General features: G+C 38.3%; 1 protein-coding gene across 1 annotated transcript in view; it reads left to right on the plus strand.

Annotated features, from left to right (window-relative positions):
* Positions 1–21,431, plus strand: part of PRTG (protogenin) — an 84,562-nt gene that overhangs the window by 35,259 nt on the left and 27,872 nt on the right. The window contains 9 exon segments of the mRNA XM_065642016.1: positions 820–964; positions 1,967–2,100; positions 2,390–2,527; positions 3,648–3,806; positions 4,387–4,546; positions 5,181–5,428; positions 9,313–9,477; positions 10,487–10,792; positions 11,990–12,178. Coding sequence (XP_065498088.1) covers positions 820–964; positions 1,967–2,100; positions 2,390–2,527; positions 3,648–3,806; positions 4,387–4,546; positions 5,181–5,428; positions 9,313–9,477; positions 10,487–10,792; positions 11,990–12,178 — 1,644 coding nt within the window.

Here is a 21,431-nt window from a genome sequence, read left to right on the forward strand (position 1 = left end):
TGAAAATGTTAGAGTAAATAGGATGAAGAAAACATTTCAGTTAATAAACAAGTGAAACAGAGGAATTCTTTCAACATAAAACTTGTGTGTTAAGCAATGGGTAACTTACTAATTTTGGTTTATCTATTAAAATCATGTTTCTGTATAATTTTTATAAGAACAGAAATTTGTTTGAAATCTGACTTTCTTAAAAACAAATCAGTGCTGTTGAGTTTGTGCAGAGATTGTTCCCTGTCCAGTTACAGGGGGTGGACATGTGTGCAGAGTGATTTGTGTTGTGAGTTATCCAAAAGTAGTTGCCTCTGAAGAGTTGTTTTTTTTCTGTTAATCATGTTATAAGTAGCAGTAAATAGAGCAATTAATTAGAGGGTTTTCCTTTGGTTTTTATTCTCTGAGCAAAGAAATCCAACTACTGATCACTTTCTTAGGTGTCTGTTAGCTACAAGGTATTTATTGATCTGCCACTTAAATTGGCTCGATTTTGTGAACTCCTTAAATTGTAAATGCTTGAAATTATATTGATGCTCTGTGCATCAGACATCCGCTCAGTGACCACTTGGACTGTTGGGATGAAAGTGTTCTCACATGATTAAACTCATGTTGAGATCTTTTTGATTTTTTTCTTATCAAACATGAACTTGTACTACCCTCCAAATGCTTTTACTGAAGCGAATACTATTAGAGGACTAAAATATGACTGTCAGGAACTGTCAAGTATTTCTAGGTATTTTTGCAAGTTGATCTATGATCTGGTGTTTGGTTTAGCCAGGAATTTTTCCTCACTTTAGTCCTCTAAATTTGATGTTCTCTTATTTCTAGCTATTTCTGCATTTGAAGTCCAGCCACTTTCAACTGAGGTCCAAGAAGGCGGAGTAGCTCGATTTGCCTGTAAAATAACAGCAAACCCTCCTGCCACTGTGACGTGGGAAGTGAATCGAACATCTTTACCTTTAGTCATGGACAGGTATGTACAGTTACATGTTTTAGAATGTCACTTATTTTCTGTGACAATTTTGAGCCTCCTACAAGAAGAAAATCTGAATATTTGCAATGGCATTACATAAAAAGGTTCCCTGCATATAGTATATCAACAATTAAAATAACTAGTAATAATTATGTTGTTACTGAATTTTAAGTAGGTGTTCTGAGTGCAGACCAGAATCACCCACTATTGTCTACACCGTAGTCATTGACCTATGAATTGTCATTGGAGAAGTTTGTGTGCGAGTCATCCTCAGGAATGGGAATTGCTGTGGGATACAGAATAGATGGACTTTGGCTGTGGGGGTGGTTTCAACTAGCAGAATTGCTTTTGCAGAAGAATTAATGCTGAATCTGTTTTTCTTTAGAGGGCCAATAAAGAATTACATGTACAGAAAACTGAGTTAAAACACTTTATGCTAGGGAAATTATGCATAGGGGGACTTCTCTTGAATTGATTAACTTGAAGCACACAGGCTAGGTTCTTTCCCTCTCCAGATTGTATTCGTTAACCTGTTCCCATCCTTCTTGACATGTAAATTTTTGTTGAACTTGTCTAAGATGCCCAGCGTGCAAAGCAAGGCAAAAAGAAAAACATAAAAGTTGAAAGCATAGGTGGGTTTTGGGGAACCATGTAGCAGTTACACCAGTATATCGGAAGTTGCTGCCAAAAATCAGCCAACCTGACTAGTATGAATGTAGTAGCTGGCTAAAGAATGTTGGGATGGTTGCTTCTGAGGGCGAGAAAGATCTGCTTTTTGAAAGGAAATTCCTCTGCTCTAGTCATGGTGCTGGGTGGAATCTCATCTGTAGTTCAGAAATGTGGGGAGGTGAGTCATGTATGGAGAATGTTTTTGAGTCTCCAGCCTGCCATTCCCAAGTCAGTGTAGCAATGACTGTTTGTAAATCAAAGTTAATTCCATGGTGATATTTGCTGGCTGAACATTTATCTACATTTCATTTTTTTTTATTTGTTTTTGTGAAGGATAACTGCTCTACCTACAGGAGTTCTTCAAATCTATGGTGTTGAACAGAAGGATGCTGGGAATTATCGATGTGTTGCCACAACAATAGCCAATAGACGTAAAAGCACTGAGGCAGTACTGAGTGTTATTCCAGGTACTCACCGTGTGAGATTTTTTCAATGGCATTATATTATTTTTCACATTATAGCAAAAACATGTGTTGAAGAGCTGTAACTGTCCTCTGAACCACTCACCCAAATAATCATTTTGCTTGCTTGTATCTTGTGGCTAAAGTACTGTTTAGTGGAAGTTTCCACAATTACTGAAATAAGACTTTGGTGTAAATTTAATTTTAAGCATCCTTAAAATGTTATGTTTTATTTAATATTTAATTGAATTTTTATTTACTTGTTCTCACTTTTTTCTTTTTCTCCCCTTCAAAGCCTCAGACTTGAAGCCTTTTCACAAGCCATCTATAATAGCTGGTCCTCAAAACATTACAGCATCTCTTCATCAAACTGTCGTACTGGAGTGTGTAGCCACAGGGAATCCAAAGCCAATCATCTCATGGAGCCGGCTAGGTAGGTCTTAAAATTACAGCATACGACCTTCAGCCTGTGGAGAGGAAGTGAAACTGGAAAGAAAGGATTTCAGCAATTAGGTTACTGTTTTGAGGCTTCATGTAGTCGGTAACAATTAGTAGGTTAGGGTAAGATAAGTGAAACACTTCCATACTGCTGTTGAGAAGCCCTGAGGTTTTCTGAGGCTTTGGGGTCCCTGCGGCTGCTCTCAGTCCCACTCTACCCCCAGCGCAGTGTGCGCAGAGTCCCAGGAAGGGTGGTGACCTCCAGGGATCTGACACTCAGAGCAGAATCAATGGTGAGCTAGGGTGGGTTGGAGTGATTGCATCCTATGAAACAATCCTGTAAATGTTTCTCCCTCTCTACTTCTAAGAAGAGCAGTATGTAAGTGTGGTTTGGACCTTGTGTTAATGGGCCATTTGGACTATGGGTAGGTACAGTCAAACCCTGAGTAGTCTGCCTAGAAGGGGATGCAATAAGAATAACAGAGGGGATGCAATAAGAATAACAATATTCATCAGCACATCACACTTTTCCATGAAAAATACCTCTGGTTTTATTCTGACATGTACCTAAATGTGAAAGTCAGGACTGAATCTGTAGAAGCATAAAAAGTTTTCATACATTTCTAAAAGCTGGAGAAATTAACATATATTTCCTCATTGATTCAGTGGCTCTTATAGACAAATAATTAAGGAAAAACTTACCTAACAGTCATAGAGCATTTGGCCTAAAATCAGAAGAAAATATATGGTAATCAAATATACCTATTTTATCCCCAGCATAATTCAGGAGGAGATAGATGATCCCTGTTTGTAAAGAGGAGGTGGATGTTGGTAGTGATGAAATGAATCACAGTGCAAGGCAACTGGGGAGGCTAACTGGGAAAATGGCATTAGTTTTTTAGCCCCGGTAGTGAATTTCAGATATAAACCACTTAGCAAATGGTGAGACTAAACCATCTGAATGGAGAAACCTCTGAAAGCTCATCTGTGATTACCCTTTGCATTTTTTGACTTTTAAACTCTAATCTATGCTATTACTGCCTAGGCAACCCTATTTAGTTGTTCAGATATGTTAAACAGCCTTGTAACCACACTTCTCCCGCTCTCTCTAATAGACCATAAGTCCATTGACGTCTTCAATACCCGTGTCCTTGGAAATGGGAACCTCATGATCTCTGATGTAAAGGTGCAACATGCAGGCGTGTACGTCTGTCGAGCCACTATTCCAGGCACACGAAACTTCACGGTAGCAATGGCAACTCTCTCTGTGCTGGGTGAGCCTGCTTTGACTTCCACACTGTTTTAACAACTTATGTCTGTCTTGAGCTGTGCTATGTGCTGGGCTGAATTTTTATCTCAAACATAGCACACCAAGGGCTGTAGGAAGACTGCAGAGATTAAACAGATCACAGAACTGTGGCTGCCTTCTGTCTGTTGACTTAGATGAGAAGTGTCAGATACTCAACATTTCAGTTATAAACTAACAGTTCATTTGCACTTGGAGATACCCAGGTGCAATGTTTGCTCTGGGAAGACAGGCTTTCGACACAGAAAAGAATCCCATAACGAAGCAGAAATATGTAATACATATGTATGCCTCATGAGCAGTATGTCAGAAGCTGGAGTTTGATTTGTTTGTATTCATAAATGCAGTAATAAAAATGTGTAGAAATGTTGCTATCTGTGCAGATATTATGTATCTTTAAACAAACGTTCTTTGTTTACGTGGAACATGCTTTCTGCATAGATATGTATATGTATTTGAGTGGCCTGTGTGGAAAATTCATTATTATTCTGACTGTCCTTGCATTTGTTGGAGCTTTTTTTTTTTTCCCCCTTGTTACTTATCCGTAGCTCCACCTTCATTTGTGGAATGGCCAGAAAGTTTAACAAGGCCGAGAGCGGGTACTGCTCGTTTTGCTTGTCAGGCAGAAGGAAATCCTGCCCCCAAAATTTCATGGTTAAAAAATGGAAGAAGAATACACTCCAATGGTAGAATAAAAATGTACAACAGGTAAGATTATAGTTGCTGTATGAGAGCTGTGCTAGGGATGTGCCACCAAAGGATGAAATTCCACAAACTAAATATAGCCAAGCAAGATATAACTCAAGTAAGCATGAAATTGGACGTTAAATGTAGTTATAGACATTTCCTTGGCAGAAGGAATGCAGATTATTCAATACCTAAAATCCTCAGCAAAGCTTTTGTGATTGCTGCCGTATCTGGAGGGGAAACTGAAGTGATTTCACCACAGAGTTGCTCTAGATTTACTGTAGTGTAGCAGAGACCAGAATCTTGCTAGTTGTATGACACTCCATTTCACTACTGCTGTATCGTGAGCAGCTCATATCAAAGAGTTGGTTAAGAAATTACAACCCTAAAGTTGTAGTTTTTGCGGGAGGGGAATAGATATACAGATTTGTTTTCTCTGTGCTAGGCTTTGCAGGCATAAACATAAACATAGCAGATTTTGAGGAACATGTAAGTTGCTAAATTTCACACCTGCACATCCATTTCTAATAGAAGAGTTTGTGGCACATGATTATATGAAACTCATGAAGCAAACGTAACTGTTGTTGCATTATGCAGAGCTAAGTTTATCCATGATGTGAACTTTTTTCTACCTTTTTCTTCCTTTTGTATTCAGTAAATTGGTGATTAACCAAATCATTCCTGAAGACGATGCCATTTATCAGTGCATGGCTGAGAACAGCCAGGGATCTATTCTCTCCAGGGCCAGGCTTACTGTAGTTATGTCAGAAGACAGACCCAGTGCACCTTACAATGTCCATGCTGAAACGATGTCAAGCTCAGCAATCCTGCTAGCCTGGGAGAGGCCGCTGTATAATTCAGACAAAGTGATTGCATACTCCGTGCATTACATGAAAGCAGAAGGTAAGCAGATTGGTTAAAATACTATTTAACTACTCATATGTGGTAAGAACTTGGATGTTCCTGCAAAGAGTGTCAAATTTGAATGGTTCATAACCAGGGCTGCATCGGAGCATACAAGCAAATAAATGCATATTGTAATCAACAGGCCTGCTTCAGGAAGATGCTTTTGCCGCATCATCTCATTTGCGGGACTGAGTGTTCATCCAACTCACCCTTGTCTGATCACTGCAGTAAGCCCATTTTGAAGTTACGAGTAGGCCTTAAAACTTGGGACCTCCATACAACTATCTGGGTTTCCCTCTGTCCTCAGCAGGAGCTTCTGCCTACTCTTTTCTGTGTGTGTGCTTGGCAAGGAAGGACAGAACATACAGCAGAATCCTGGAGGCTTACAGAGTTGAACTTTTCACCAGACGGCTCTTTTGTCTAGATTCCCAAATTCTAGTGACTTTACTGGCCTTCATATATTTTGGAGTAGAATAATCGATACTTTATTGCCTTAACTGTCTTATCTTAGAACAAATATTGGCTGAATGGTAAAATCCGTTCTCCTTTCACCCCTTGGTGTCCTATAATGAGAAAAGTGTACTCAAACTCTAAAACATGCTGAGATAGCCATGAATGGTTTATTCTAGTCTCTGAAATGATAAATAAATTCCTATACAAAAGGGAATGGATAGTTAGAATAAAAATTAGTAACTAGACATTAAAAACCCCTTAGTATTACGTAATTGCTTTAAGGTAATCTTTAAGGTGACAGAAAATAGGCATTTTTCATAAGCAGAAGTGATTGCCAGATGACTTGAAAATTTCTTAGGTGCATGGCTTAAACTATGCTATGCAGCTCTGTTCTGTAGGAGTGATTTCTTTTTCCATTTCTATTCAGTAAGTGTTTTATTCAAGGATAGGAGTGCAGATGCTCAGCTTTGTGTGGAATATCAGTCTGCCATCTGCTAAGCAGAGGACAGGAAGAACGACTTAATTACTCTAATACTGATGCAGAAATAGCTGCCTTTGCAAGTGGGATATTTCAGGACACAAGAGAATTTTGTCTGAAGGAAGGAAGGAAAGAGTTTTAAAAGATAATGAGGACAAGAGGTGTGGGAAAGTAGCCCCTACACTTTCAGTCACTGAGGTATTATGCTCACAACCCCCTCTTAAAGCTAATACGAATAAAGTCACAGTAGATAAGTTATCTGGATAATTGAATGTCCGGTGCTAGTGTAGAGAGCAGAGACTGGGTAACTTCAAAGAAAACTGGAAAACTGTCCTTAGGGAAGTGTGTATTTGTGCAGGAAATATTCCTGCACAGTAGTGAAAAGAGGTGACTTCTGAAATGTGTTTTCTGCAAAATCGTTTTGCAATCCCTGCTTCATTTGCTTGCTTATCCAAAGGTTACGTCTTGTGAAATGAGATTGTAGCTTGTCTTGGTTTAAGACACAAACCAAACTCCAAACAGAAGCAACAACCAAAAAAACCCTCTGATTTATTTGAACTGGCTTTCTCAAATACCCATTTTTTTCATCATTCTAGACTGTCTCATGATATGTACTTTATTTAATATAGTGCTGTTGTGTATCCGTTCACATTACTAAAGACATGCACACAGGGGATGTGGGGAGGGCTGTGTTAAGAGGAGTAATAAAAGAGGTGGGAATCAAATGTAGGTGATGTGCATGAATTTTTTCTTTGGTAATGTGATTGGGTAGTACCAGAAGATCTGCATCAGGACATAAAAACACTTTGGTCTCATTTTGTAGAAAAAATGTTGAGCTTCAAAGGCTAGTGGACTGCACTTCTGTAAAAATAGTTGTTTTCTAAGTGATAGTCTGTAAACCTTTCTGTGGATGTTGCCCACATATCAGAAGCATTATTAAAAACCTAGCAAATGCCTTTGTGAGAAAGTATCACATCAGCCATCTCTCTAATGTAAACTTAGAAGCAACTATATTTAAACAAATGCAAATTAAATATTAAGAAAAGTCTTTTGATGCCATTCACGCCATACCAGGCCATAGAGATGCTAACGTAGACTCTTGACATTTTCAACACCTTATTTACTTTGTAAGAAATCTGGATACATATGTATTAATGTAAATAGTTTGCGTGGATGTATTGCTTTCATTATACCTTTCAAGCCTGCCTTTCTCCAGTTAACCTTCAGACCCTAATGAAGATTAAAAATTATCTTAGATGTATCTGACTTAACTAGAGTATATCTTAGTTGCTTAAAGCTTCTCGTGTATAACTTTTTACTGATACATCTATGTTCATACATTGCTCTCTTATGTTAGGAACCACATTTGTCAGTGTGAGAACATTTTATTGCTAAAGAAAACCAGTGCTTGCTAAGTCTCCTAAGTTTTATTGATGCTTATGATTCCATAAACTTTAAACTTTAAAGGAAAACTGGATAATACACTAATCATATGCAGATCTGTAGAGTTTCTTCTGTAGATTTCACAATGTGGTAGGTACTTTGAATCCAAAAGATACGATCACTCATTGTTTAATTTCACAACTCAGGTATTCTGATGTTCCACTGTAAAAATAGGTTCTGGTCCTCTTCCCTATTAAAAAAAAAAAGGAAAAAAGAAAAGTTAGTGTTTTAATCAAGTTAGCTGAAAAAACTAACAGGTGTTTTTTTTGTGTTTTTGTTTTTTGTTTCTTTAAGCAGAATATTTTACATTCAAATCGGGGCCATAGTAGCAAGAAGAATAAGGGTCTGATGAGCGTGCATGTTGGAGTGTGTTAATTCCTTGTTAGCGATTTAGAAAAGGCACAAAGGGAACACTGATTGTGGTGGAAGGCAAGCCTTGTTCTCTATTATGGCTGTTTCATTAGGGCCTCTGCGTGAGGCCTAGCAATCCATTCAATGAGAGAACAAGTCCTTTTAATTTGAGCTCAAGGATCTTGTTTAGCAGGTCAGAAATCGTGCCTTGCAATTCCTAATTAACAAGCCATTAACTAGTCTGTTGTGAGATGCTCGTAATCTTGTCTAATTAAAATGCTATCAAGTTAATTCATAAATGTGGGAAAACTTAATGGTGGAATTTGCCTTTCGTTTTGTTTATAAATTCAGTTGTGAAGAGGAGGAGCTGGGTCTTACAGAGTTTTGATTAAGTTGACGTGCACTTGGTGTGAATTGTTCGTTAACACAGCAGCTTTCACCACACTTATTGCGCTTCATAGCCTTCCTCTATAGGAATAAAGCCCAACAAAGACAAGGACTGCTGCATGCATTGCTATGCATATTTTAATGTGAATTGCTGAGAATTTTTTTAACAACTCACTAAGGAGCTAAACATTTTTGAAGCTCGTTCTGGCCTGTTCTTATTGGCCTTTCTCCAAATTAAAGAAAAACCATGTCAATCAAATGTAGTACAATTCACAGGGCTAAAATGAGATCCAGAAATTCTTTCTATTTGTTTCTTTGTGGGGGTGGTGGTGGTGGTGTTTGTTTTGTTTTCGATGGAGTGGAGCTCTTGCATTCCTTGCAGTCTGCTATAGAAAGGCTCTGTAAATAGGTTTTGAAAAAAAACCTCGCTGACTCTAAACAAATAGATTTAGAAGCCTGGTATGAATGATAAGGCTATTAGAACTTGGCTGTTGTGTTACTGTACATTGGGCACAGTTTGTTGTGACTAATTCTAAATAGGGTATAGAACTGCATTCAGCATCCCTTATTCAGGAAAATCCTAAAACACTATAATCAGCAAGACACAGTTACTCCTATGCATAAAAGAGCTTTTACTTAGTAGAGTTGAAAAAATAGAGGTGGGCTGGGGAAGAACATGAAATGACTTTGTAAGATCTTAAAGCCAAGATACTGTGATGATTAGGGATTGTCAGGAATTTTTGTTTGTCTAACCCTTGTTTTTTGCCAGGTTTAAATAACGAAGAGTACCAAGTGGTCATTGGAAATGATACAACCCATTACATTATTGATGACTTAGAACCAGCCAGCAACTACACCTTCTATATTGTAGCTTATATGCCTCTGGGAGCCAGTCAGATGTCAGATCATGTGACTCAGCACACTCTTGAAGATGGTAAGACAAATACCAGTGATTTTGATGAACATTTTTATTTGCACTGAATAGAAATGTGCAATCCAGCGCCAACGCCTCTTGAGCATCCCAAATTTCCATTGGTATCAGAGAAACTTCTGGATATGTGCAATGAAAGGAATGAGAACAAAATAACATTCTGACAGGGCGACATTGTATATTACACTGTGTCTTTTTCTACATTGAAAGACATTTCATTAAATCATATAAATAGCTATTCTAGATCTTTAAGAACTCCCTCAGTGTTAAGAATTCGATGATAGCCTAGGATTTAGTCTCTCTGACTCTCTCTTGGGCATCTGAAACATGAATCAAACTGCACACTCACTGCATCTTTAGCAAATTTTAAAGGAAAATTTGAAATAAAAATTTGCTATACCATTTATTTTTGTCTATGTGCATGTTAGTAGAATCAGAATTTCATAAATGACCCTAATGACTGACTTCTGTGCAGTGATTTAACTAATCTGAACATCATGGCAACAGCAAACTTTAGTATAGCTAATTACAACTGATTAATAAATTCTGACAGGGTTAAGCTTTGGCAGCATGGAACATTGCCAGTTCCACTTGTCTGCCTATCTCTTTGCCAGGAGTTACTACCCTCATTACGTGGTTGGTGGAAGAGAGCATGCACTGAGTCTTCAGCAGTACAGCTTGTCTGGCCTCTCCGTTTAAGCTGCTGCATCTAACCCTGACAGTCAGTTTGTCAGAATCATAAGGTGCTGATTGCCTTTGATTACTGCTGGCAGCAATAAGAGAAGAAAATGTTGAGGGCCTTATAGAAAGGAGCTTGCTAAGGCTATACTGCATGCAGAAGGTGAGAAGTATGAATAGTGTCAAGTTATCCTTAAAATAAACAAGAATCTACAAAACTTCTTGGATTATTTACTGTTACATTCCTGGTACCTCATCATAGACTAAGGTGTCAGCTGAGAATTTTCTCTCTCTCTTTTCTCTGAGCTGAAAAGCTTTATCTTCTCCTTTTTAGTTCCCTTAAGAGCTCCTGAAATTAGCCTGACAAGCAGGAGTCCTACAGATATTCTCATCTCTTGGCTGCCAATTCCTGCGAAGTACAGGAGAGGTCAGGTGGTCCTATACCGTCTGTCTTTCCGCCTCAGCACGGAGACCAAAATCCAAGTCTTGGAGCTCCCAGGGACTTCAGATGAGTACCTCCTCGAAGGCCTGAGGCCTGACAGTGTCTATTTGGTTCGTATCACGGCTGCAACAAGGATTGGCTGGGGAGAGGCATCCTTGTGGACTTCCCACCGGACTCCCAAAGCTACAAGTGTGAAAGGTAGTTCTTAATGTTACCAGCAGCCTAGAGATGGGGTTAATTGCAGGCTTCATCTGAAGGCTACACATTTTTCTGATAGGTAGTGCAAGGATGTGAAATGGGTTCTCCCATTACGTGTTCTTGTTCTCATGATCTAGAAAATAGTGTGCTAGCCATGATTCTGTGCATAGTCTGCAAAACCTTCTGATCCCTTTAATAAATTATGTGCAGTTAATACATAGTTTCAGGATCAAAAGTTGAAGAGGAACTAATCTGTCTTATGAAAGGCCTTATGTGACAGGCGAAGGAAAAGCTGATATATTATTTTGGTGTCAATCTTTGATTGTTTCCATATGTTGATGTTCACATATTTGACACAGTGGCAGGAAACTTTAATCCATGTTTGTGAGCTGCTCAAATGTTTTAGCTTGTAGACTTGTTTCCAATGATAACACAGTTTTTTTCTGTTCTATAAAATTTGAATTAAAAAATCCAACAACCCCAGTCACAATCCCCATTGTTGTTCTGTGTAAAATACCTTTCTGCAAAGCAGGACACCATACATTAGCAGTGTGTACAGGTACATAAATGATGTGAGTTGATGCATGTATGTCTGTATTACAAACAAAATACATGTTTTGAATATGCAAATTGACTTGATATTTGAAGTCTAATTTAAATCGTTATAATTGAGCTTTGGATTACATTAGTAATGTCATGCAGAAGAGCATTCAGCTTTGCATGAATGGCTTGAAAAAGATGTAGATTTGAATTTGTAACTTTGTTTCTTACCTGTAATCCTCATCCATCCACTTTGGATTTCATTGAGGTTTGACTACTACAGCCAATTATTAGCACTTGATGAATTGTGATGTTATTGTTAATCACATTTGCTCTGGCTTACTTTAAAACAGGAGGTAGTTTTATAACTATCTTTGGGAGTGATTTTGTTTTTCTTTGAAAATAACCACCTTATACATTTAATTAATTAAGATGCAGAATTTTTAAAAAGTTTCTGTTCTGATTTATCCTAAATCAAGTTGTTAGATTATCTTATAGGGAGTCAGACATCACAATAAGGAAATAATTATGTGAGTACACAAATGAGCTAGAATCGAAGTCCTGAGCGAACTTTGGACTGATGGGCTTCCAGATGTTTGTGCGAAAAGTAGTTATTCCTAGAATATAAGAATATTATATATATTTCTCTAAAACCAGCACCAAAGTCTCCTGAGCTGCGTTTGGAGCCGATGAACTGTACAACCATTACAGTACAGTGGCAGCAGGACTCTGAGGACACGGCAGCTATTCAAGGGTACAAGCTGTATTACAAGGAAGAAGGCCAACAGGAGAATGGGCCAATTCTGCTGGATGCCAGTGATCTTGAGTATACTGTCAGTGGTTTAGGTGAGTATATAAAATATTTCTTAACTGTTCTGGAATACAGTGAAGTCAAAGGATGTCTTAGAGGGCTTAAATCATTAGACCTGTAAGGCAAGGACGTTAGGTTTGGCCAGCTATTTTCCCAGCAATAAGCTTTGCAAGCTTGAGTTATGCTGCTGATGGAATAATCCTCTCCCAAAATATGTGTTGGAAAACACTCAGGTAACCAGATCTTGTAAATATTGTGTAAGTTGGAAGAAGGACACTGAACTACTTATCATAAGATACAGAACTTAGTTAGTAAATACTGCCAGTAGATGATATCTTTTTAATATTCAGTTTAATACTAATTTTTTTTCAGCTTTTGTCTATTTATACCTGATCTAGTAACAGTGAAAGATTAATACAAAATACCAAAGATTTTTCTCTGGTATTTCTAGCCTATTTCTCTTTTATTTGTAGCCTTCATCTCAGTTATACTGCACAACAAGCACTGCTCGCTCCACATAGTAGCAAGTAGCTCTTGTGCATGTTATTATCATGTTAATATTTTTAAGGAGTACTGGTAAATATTTTCAGAACTGAGCACAAGGATTAGGGCACAGAGCTTGCTGAGTCCCATTGGAGTCTTTCCATTGATCACCTGACTCTGTTCCTTCATGTAGCTTTTGCAATGCCTATGAGTACAGATGTGTTGATATTATCCCTGGGTGGAAGGTGCTTCTGTTTACATATATAACTGAGAATTTTTTTCATAGAAAGATATGATCTATAACGTAATCAGCGAAAGTAATACTGAACTTGACACTTTGTGTTTGAAGTGCGTTGAGAAAGTTTACTTAGGGGTAGTACAGAGAATTAATCTTGATTAAATTATCAAAATTGACCTGCAGTCTTATCTAGGTCAAATGGCCTCTTGACCATGGTGAGATATTCTCATCTGCTGCATACAGTTGAGGTACTACTTTAGAGGAGATCTGAGGAGAGCATCCTGGTCTGTTAAGTGGACAACTGACCATCTGTGACCATTTCTAGCCAGAGCAGCTGACTGTTTAACAGAGCTGTGAGACAAAAGAGCAGTGGTCTGAAAGGATGTGGTGTCTGTGTGTCCTAGGACATCAATGCATTTTTTTGGTCTTCTCATTATGCAGTTACAAAGCAGTAATTTCAGACACATGCAAACTTATTAACTGTGTGATCCACATCGTATGGCTTTTCTCAGTACACTAATCCTCCTCGGATTAAAATATTATTTTACAGAATGTTGTTAGAATGTATATTTATTGTGTGGTTTTATTGGTTTTTCTTTCCAGTAAGCACGTAGACAGAGGAGAAAACAAGCAAAGTGAGTTTGGGAAATGACAGCTTTCACATGGTCACATTGTTAACTGAATTACAAGAGGTATAGGCATGGAAGAATTCCTGTGCTTGAGTTAACCGTTCAGTCATGGTGCACGTGATGTGTTGAGTGTTTATGCCTTATCATAATCTAAGTAGCTGAATATGGTGACCAAAACATGATACGTTCCCTATCATCTGATTGCCATCACTTGTGTTTTTCACACGTGTAATTTATACTGCCATAGGTTAGACCCGCTGAAGAGTATTTTTTTCAAATAACTTCAGTAGAAGTCGTGGTTTTTTATTTTTAATGGGATGTATTGAGTTATTTGAAGTGTACATCAAACATGGGAAGTTTTCCTGTGTAAGTTTCTTTGCTGGTTTCTTAGCTTTGTTTGCTTTGTAGCATTTACAGAAAAGGGCATTCATTGCTACAGCTACTAAATACTCACTTGGCACAGGAAGTGTGATTAGGTCATGATTTTCCATTGCTAGGATGATTACATGTGTTGAAGCCTGGGAAGTTCACATAGACTTCTCATAGTGACAGTGCCTGTCTGACTACTGTGTTTGCCTGTTGAGAAGCTGCCTGTTTGAAATACTTACCTGCGCTAAATTATGTCTTAGAAAACAACCTTCTTCTGCCTGTGGCAGCTGCGCATGTGGAGAATTATAACAGGTAAAATTAATGCAATATGTAAACCCACAAAGACTGTAGCAACATCCATGCATTAAGAAAGGACTGATTTGCTTTTCTGTTTATTTCTTGTGAATAATCTAAATCATTGGAACCAGGTTATTTTTGCATTTCAAATTTTAAATATTACTTATCAGGAAGTGGTCCTACCTGGTAGAATTTGAGATAAAACAAGGCAAGCCACTGTTTTGTGACTATGATAAACTGTATCTTCATGAACTAGATGGAGGCTTTGAGGACTAATGTTCTGTCATCCATTTGCCTCTCCTGAGGACACTAAACTACTGATTTATTGACAGCCTCTTTAAAATAAATGTCTTCATTATGAGCTACAGGAATTAGTCGAATACTGCAGGTGTGAAACCTGAAGGGCAAAAGTGTGTTTTAAGATTTTTGGTTTCATAAATGTTGGATAGCATGGTCAAAAGAAAAGGTTGTTCCTATTTTGGAAGAATAAGCTAATAGTATTAGGTGCTTCCCAGTGGCAAAGATGGAGTAGTTTCTCATGCATTGTCTATCACCACAGAAATTATGTGGCTTCCAAGCATTCCCTCTTCATGTCCTAGTTTGTCATGACCTAAGGCTGCTCTACCATTCCCTGTTCTCTTGCATAGTTGATAAACTGCAGATAGATTTCTAGTGACATTTGCAGCAAGTCAATACGTCTCTCCATGGAACTTTCTGCAAATGTTGGTACGACTGCCAATTGTGCAAAATCTGTGTATTTAAAGAAGGTTCACTTACTCTGTGGCAATTGAAGTGCATCCCAAAATCAGAATTCGTAATATTTTCTAATCAAAGAGAACATTAGCATTGGTATTATAAACACTGTTGATTGCGTTGATTGTTGATCGCATTGATATAATTAGTGTAAATAACTTGCAAATGTCTGTAGGACTCTTGATGGGGGGGACAAGTGTGGTAGGTAAAGCAGAATCAGCAATGCTAGTGTAAAATATGTTACAATCATTGAACATGAAATAGAGCAATGTGAATGTTTTCTGTATGTTTTAATCTCTTGATTCTTACTGTGTTTTTTGAGAACTGACCTCTTTTACGCCGGTGTAGGTCTAGCCAGTTACTTTTGTGTATTTTTAAACTGGATTATTTAGCACAATAGTCACCATGTAAGTAGAATTAAATGATCTGATCAGAGTCAGGGCTGCCATTCGCAAAATAAATATCCACAGTTTCACATAGACATTTGTTTGTGTTAAAGGTCTTGGCATTTATTTTTCAATATCAGGCCATTTGCTAGTCCAGTGTAAAATTCCATTATCAGTTGAATTTGCCACAGGAGCAGACTCTTGGGTGCATACCATGCATTTTTGCCTCTATTTTTAATTCCTCCTTTGCTTCCTTCTGCTTGAGAAAGTTTTCCCTAACAGAAGGTCTTTCATTGTGAGACTCGATGAGTATGCTGGTACAGGTTCTGTTTCTGTAATGTTTCAGAACATGTGTGTTCAGAAGTTGAAATGAGTTTTGTTGGTAGAAAATGTTGTTTGGGAATCTTCTTACCATTTAACAGGAGGGGAATTGGCAAAGCTTGCAAGATAAAACAAAGGAAGTGTCCGGAGAAGCTCATCTCCCCCTTTAAAGGACTTCAAATTATTTTTTTCAAAGAGTATTTTAAGCATGTGAATATGCATCTCTGCCTTGGTGTTGTTGGTACTCACTGCTGTGCTAGGTGGACTGTTTGCCTGTCACAGCTCACTATGTTTGCAGCTATATGACTGGTAGGAAGTTAGAACCTATACAAGAAGGGCAGTGACTCAGAAGAACCCATTTTGATCTTATCTGGTTTATTTGAGCCAGAAACTAGATTGTAATGCTGATAGGAATCTCATTCTGGCACCTACATCTAGGGAGAATAAAATCAAACTCAGCTTCTTGGTTCACAAACTCAAGAAAATATGATTAGTCCTGATGCTGTAAGATAATAATGCTGTTCTTCAAGCTGCCTGGAAGTCTCTTCCTCTGAATTTTTTTTTTAAATGTTTCAGTTCTTATGCTAGTAACAAGGAGTATTTTTCCTAATCAGATGAATGCCACTGGTGATGACGGAATGCAATGTGTTCTAGAGCTGTGCCCACTTGAGTGATTGTAGTTACAGTGAGGATTTCAGAAAGTTGCACTGTGGTGACAAGACTAACGTAGGGTCTCACTATAAATGCACACGAAACCCCGAGGCAAGGAGGCAGTGGCAGAGATGAGTGCACCTTGGGTGCTCTTTTGTTTCGGTTGCACACAAGATGATATCGCAGTAAATAACCATTTTCAGGCAGACACCTTAGGGAATGGAAAAACTGGTCTGTTGGCTTTGAAAACGCCTGGAGCATGGGATCCCATGTACCTTGGCCTTTCCCGGGTGAAGGCCCCTCCTCAGGAGAGCCTGCCCAGTGGGGTGTCCTGCACTGGGAGCTGCAGCCCCCAGCAGCATCCCGGCTCCCCGGGGCTTGGGGCGCTTGCTGGCTGCTGGCGTCATTCAAGCTGTTTAATATGAGGCGCATCACAACCCCTTGCTGTTCTTCCTGGTGCTCTCCAGTGTTACGTTACCTGGTGGCATTTTCCCCGCCCCGATCTAGTTCTTCTGGAAAAATAATTGGATTCTGTCAGACTCATTTGTGCAATTTATTCCAAAAACTTTGTTTGGTCTTAATCAGGAGAACTTGCCTGCCTGAAAACTCTTCTGTGTCCTACCTCTTTCCAGTTGCAGAGAGAAATAAGGGAACGTGCATTCCTCCCCCTGACTTGGACTGTATTTCCAAGTGTAGAATTCGTCAAAGTCTAAATGACACCAAAACACATTTTGTGACCCTGCGTGGCACTCTCCTCTGAAAAGGGTGCTTGTGCTGAAGAATTAGCCCACTGCCTGCTGCACTTCGCATTCCCCCAGAGACTTGGCCTTCAGTTGTTTGATTTCCCCTCGATCTATTTATATCACATTACAACTGTGATCATAGTTAAGCCTCAGTCCAGGGCAGCAAAGATGACAAGGTGATTCTACAGTCTATGGAAACTGAATAAAGGTGTGTAAGACGAGTCAATGCAAAGAATTTCTCCAATTAAACTGCCTGATGCATGTCACCTGAATGTCTCTTGTAATAATTCTATGAAAGTGCTTATGAAGTTTCGTAAAGCAGTTGATGTGATGGTCAGATATGACATAGTGGTTTCGTTTACACCATATTGCAAGTGGACGTGCTAGAAAAATGTGAATTTAAAAAACTTAATGACATCTTTGACAGCTTTCTCATTAAGAATTGCAAATGCTGTAATATTGAGGAGGAGTACTGTAAGAGCATTACATGTGTTAATGTAACTATTTCTGATAGCTAGGGCAATAATTTCAGTTTTATCCCAGATTTTGTTGGTGTCAAAATGTAATCTCCACATGCTTGTATCTGAACATTCTGGGATATCCAAAATTATGTATGTGGGAATTAATATTGCTTTTTGGTTAGAACTTATTATGGAAATATAGTTTGGGATTCCCATACAAATTCAAAGAGCCAGGCATTGCCACAGTTTCATAAAATGATGTGAAAGAAACACAAGTCGTCTCTCTCAACACTCAGATTTTTTTTACTTCGTAGTTAACTGCTCTCAAATGCCATTAAATAAAATATAATCTAGTATTACAGACATACTTTATTTCTACTTGAGATATTTTATATCAGGTCAGACATTCACAGTTAATGAAACGTTGATTTGAACAAACTGCAGCTCTGTTTAGAAAAAAAAAAATCAGAAATTACTTTAGTTCTTAATAAAGATCAACTAACAGCTCAGCTTTCTTGCTTGGAAAAGGAGATGAGAACACTATGCTCTATATACTGCAGCCATTGTTACGTAGTGAAAAGTGTCTAATAGCTCAGTAGGTGACCAGCACAAATATTATGATTTATTTCCACTGTTTACAGCTGGGTCAGTCTAGTGTTTACTCATGCTGATTACATCCTTAAACTAAACCTCTTATCTGTCAGTTCTGATTGTGTGCAACAGGCTTGCTTCTGCTACTTATCAGCTAAAGCATAAGGGATTTGCTGAGAGAGGGGAGGAGGAATTGGTCATATTGCACAGTAATAAACCCAAAAGCCCTAGAAGTAGAGTGGCCATGTTTAAAAGCAGCCTCTTCCTCAGCTAACTGTGACCTCTGTTTCTCAGACATGGCAGTTTATGTATATTTGTACTTAGCAACCCCAAGCTCTGGTATGACAGTGCGCTTCCCCTACATGTCAGTGAACAAGAGACACGTTCCTTACTTTGTACTCATGAAAAGCAGACCTCTCACCGCTCTAAATGGGCCTGTCCTCCAAATGCAGATGTGGCATATCTGTATATAATTTTTTCCTTTTTTTTTTTTCTTTCAAGGTTTAAAAGAGGAGAGGGAAGAACTCTTACAGGTTAAAAGAGAGAAGGGAGAGGTCTTTATTACCCTGTAACTTTTTTTACCTGCAAAACATCAAAGCAAATGCTGCTTTGATAAGCTTTTACCTCTTTTATGTAAGAAACCATACTGCATTTTACAGGCTGTAAGTGTAAATAGACATCGAACTGGTTTCTGTTCTGTTTTGTTGTTGGAATTTACAGACTATCATGTCATGTTTTGTTTCAAATGTATGTCAGTGCTAGTAAGTTCTTTTAGATTTGTTCGTAGCAGAGAGTTCCTTTTAGATTCAGATTTTCTGGTTTTGCTTGTGGAAGAGCTAGGTTGGGTGGCAGAGGCATGGAAGGAATCAAACCTCTGTCTTGTGCAGCGTTTTTGATCATGTACTCATTGGCTCATGTGCAGCTTGACGTGTACAGGACAAGCGAGCAGGGAATATCAGGAGGCTGCTCAGTGCAGATATACTGACATGAGTGACCAAACAAACTGATTCACAGTCTCACCCACTTGCTTCTGCCTCCCTTACGGAAGAAAAATACTAAACTGCTCTGTTCACATGAAAAATGGTTTCACTCAGGTTGCAAACTGAAATCTCACTGAGCAAAACTGAATCTCATGTTTAGCTATGTGTTCCTTTGTTAGAGCTTATTGGCATGGCATCCATTACAACTGTATCTGTGGCTCAGCTTTGTTTAAGCACTCTTAGACACGACTGAGTGGGAATCCTAGATAAATATCAGCTTGTTCTGAGCAGATTTGCTGAGGAGAGGCCAGTTAACTATCAGCTGCTAATGTTGCGTGCTTGTTGCACAGTTCAAGTGCCACATCTGTAAAAGGTAGTGCCTTGCTTCCTGGGTAGTTCTGCCGTCATTTCTCTTGCACTGTTCACGATTGCTGCTTTGTATCATAATTACATATTTACATATTTTCACTCCAATGTTTGTTGTTAAAATACTGTTACTTTGCAATATTCTTTCTGACAGCATTTAACTTTGCATTTGTTAAAGAAATTTGATTTATTTTTTTTTTTTAAAATCACATCACATTTGCTTCTGCACGTGTTTTGGTTTTCTGAAAGCAAATGTTATTTTCATACAGTTCATTTGTAATGGAAGGCTTTAATTGATGTTTAATGTATTTGTCAATTTTAAGTTACACCATCAAGCCTCTCAATAGGTTTAGCCAGTAATCAGCTTCAGTAGGTGCTGGAATACTGCGGTCTGTAACATCTGCATTAGCAGCATAACTGGTTTTGGTGTTGATTAAAACATTGCGTATGACAGACACTTACTAAGCAGAATCTCTAGGCTTTCTTTGAATTAACCACAGAGTCATGAAATGGCTCTAAAACTCATGGAATATTATTAGTCTACACATTAAGCACTTAATCTTGGGGCAGAAAGAGCATTCTTGCTCTCTTAGACAGTTAAGATATTTCAGAAACAGGGAGATTGTGTGTTGGAAGGATTGCCTAATATATTTTTTTTGTAACCTTCTTGAACATGCTCTCTGAACTGTTCCATTTTGAACTCATTTATCTGGGAAAATAGTCCTGACATCCTCATTTAAACATGCCTTGACTTTTGCAGTAATTCATTTTAACTTCCCAAGCTAGTGGCTCTTTAAAGGGGAAGGACATGGTGAGGGAGGAGATGCCCAAATGCAGAATAAAGTTTGTTTTTTTTGAAGTACAGTACATTCAAAACAGGGTGCAAAGGCCAGTTAAGCCTGGCTCTCTAAAGAGATCGTGGGTGCTGTCAGGACAAGAGAAGTTTCATTATTTCATGGGTCAATGCCTTGTAGCAATTGTAAAGGTAAAATGTAAAGATTTGGTAAGGCAGCAGGAGAGATGATGTTCCCTGAGCCCTCTTGAGTAGCATGGAGGGTTCTTGCCTGGCTTTGAGACTTGTTTGTCTCTTTATCAACTATCCTCATAACTGAGTCAGATGCAGTTGTTTCTCTCAGGACATTAAACTATGTCACAACTCAAAGAACTGGAATCAAGGGTGCTGCAAAGGCTTGGAGCAGGACGAGGAGACTTTTTGCACTCTGGCAAGACAACTAGCTGGCCTATAATAAAGCAAAATATGTCATCTTCAAAGTATTTAAAGGTAGAATTTTCAGTGGTGGGAAAGCGATTAGAATCTTGCAGGAAATGCTCTCTGCTGCTCTGCATTCTTGGGGTAGAAATTCCACAATTTAAAGCTAAACCTGTGTGGGAATTCAGTTGGGAAATTGTGTCATGTTGATTGAGTAACAGTTAGGATGGATGCAAATAGTGTTTCATTGTTCGTTTGCTGGAGCTGAAGGTTAAAATTTGCTTCATGAAAAGGACATACTGATCACTCTCTACATCAAGAAAGTTATAAATTATTTTAAATCCCCTCAAAGTTGCTTTTCAAATGTTTCTAAGTATTACAATGAAAATGTAATAATATTTATTTTAATAGCTATAATGTAAAAGTGACAAATATGTACCACTGTTTGAAGAGTAAAAAAGAGCAAGCAGTTAACAATGGCAGGAATGACCAGGGAATTGCTCCAGTTTCTTAAACAAAACAACTAAATAAACCAAACTAAACAAAAATGAAAAAGCCCCCAACAACTATGTACATTTCTGCTAGACAACCTTTTTTAGATTTAAACAGAACTGTGAATATGGTGGTTGTCATTTTGTGGTGGTTTTGGTTTTTTGTGTGATTTGGGTTTTTTTTTCCTGAAATGAGAGGATTTGTCTCTGGGAGACAGCATTATTTAATTTGCTATTTATTGGACTTCATTAGTAAAATACTTAAGTCCTGGATTGCAAAGAAACTGCTCCTTGGAGAAAGCTTAGAGAAAACTCCTGT

The sequence above is a fragment of the Caloenas nicobarica genome, chromosome 10, assembly GCF_036013445.1.
Source record: "Caloenas nicobarica isolate bCalNic1 chromosome 10, bCalNic1.hap1, whole genome shotgun sequence".
Classification (NCBI taxonomy): Eukaryota; Metazoa; Chordata; class Aves; order Columbiformes; family Columbidae; genus Caloenas; species Caloenas nicobarica.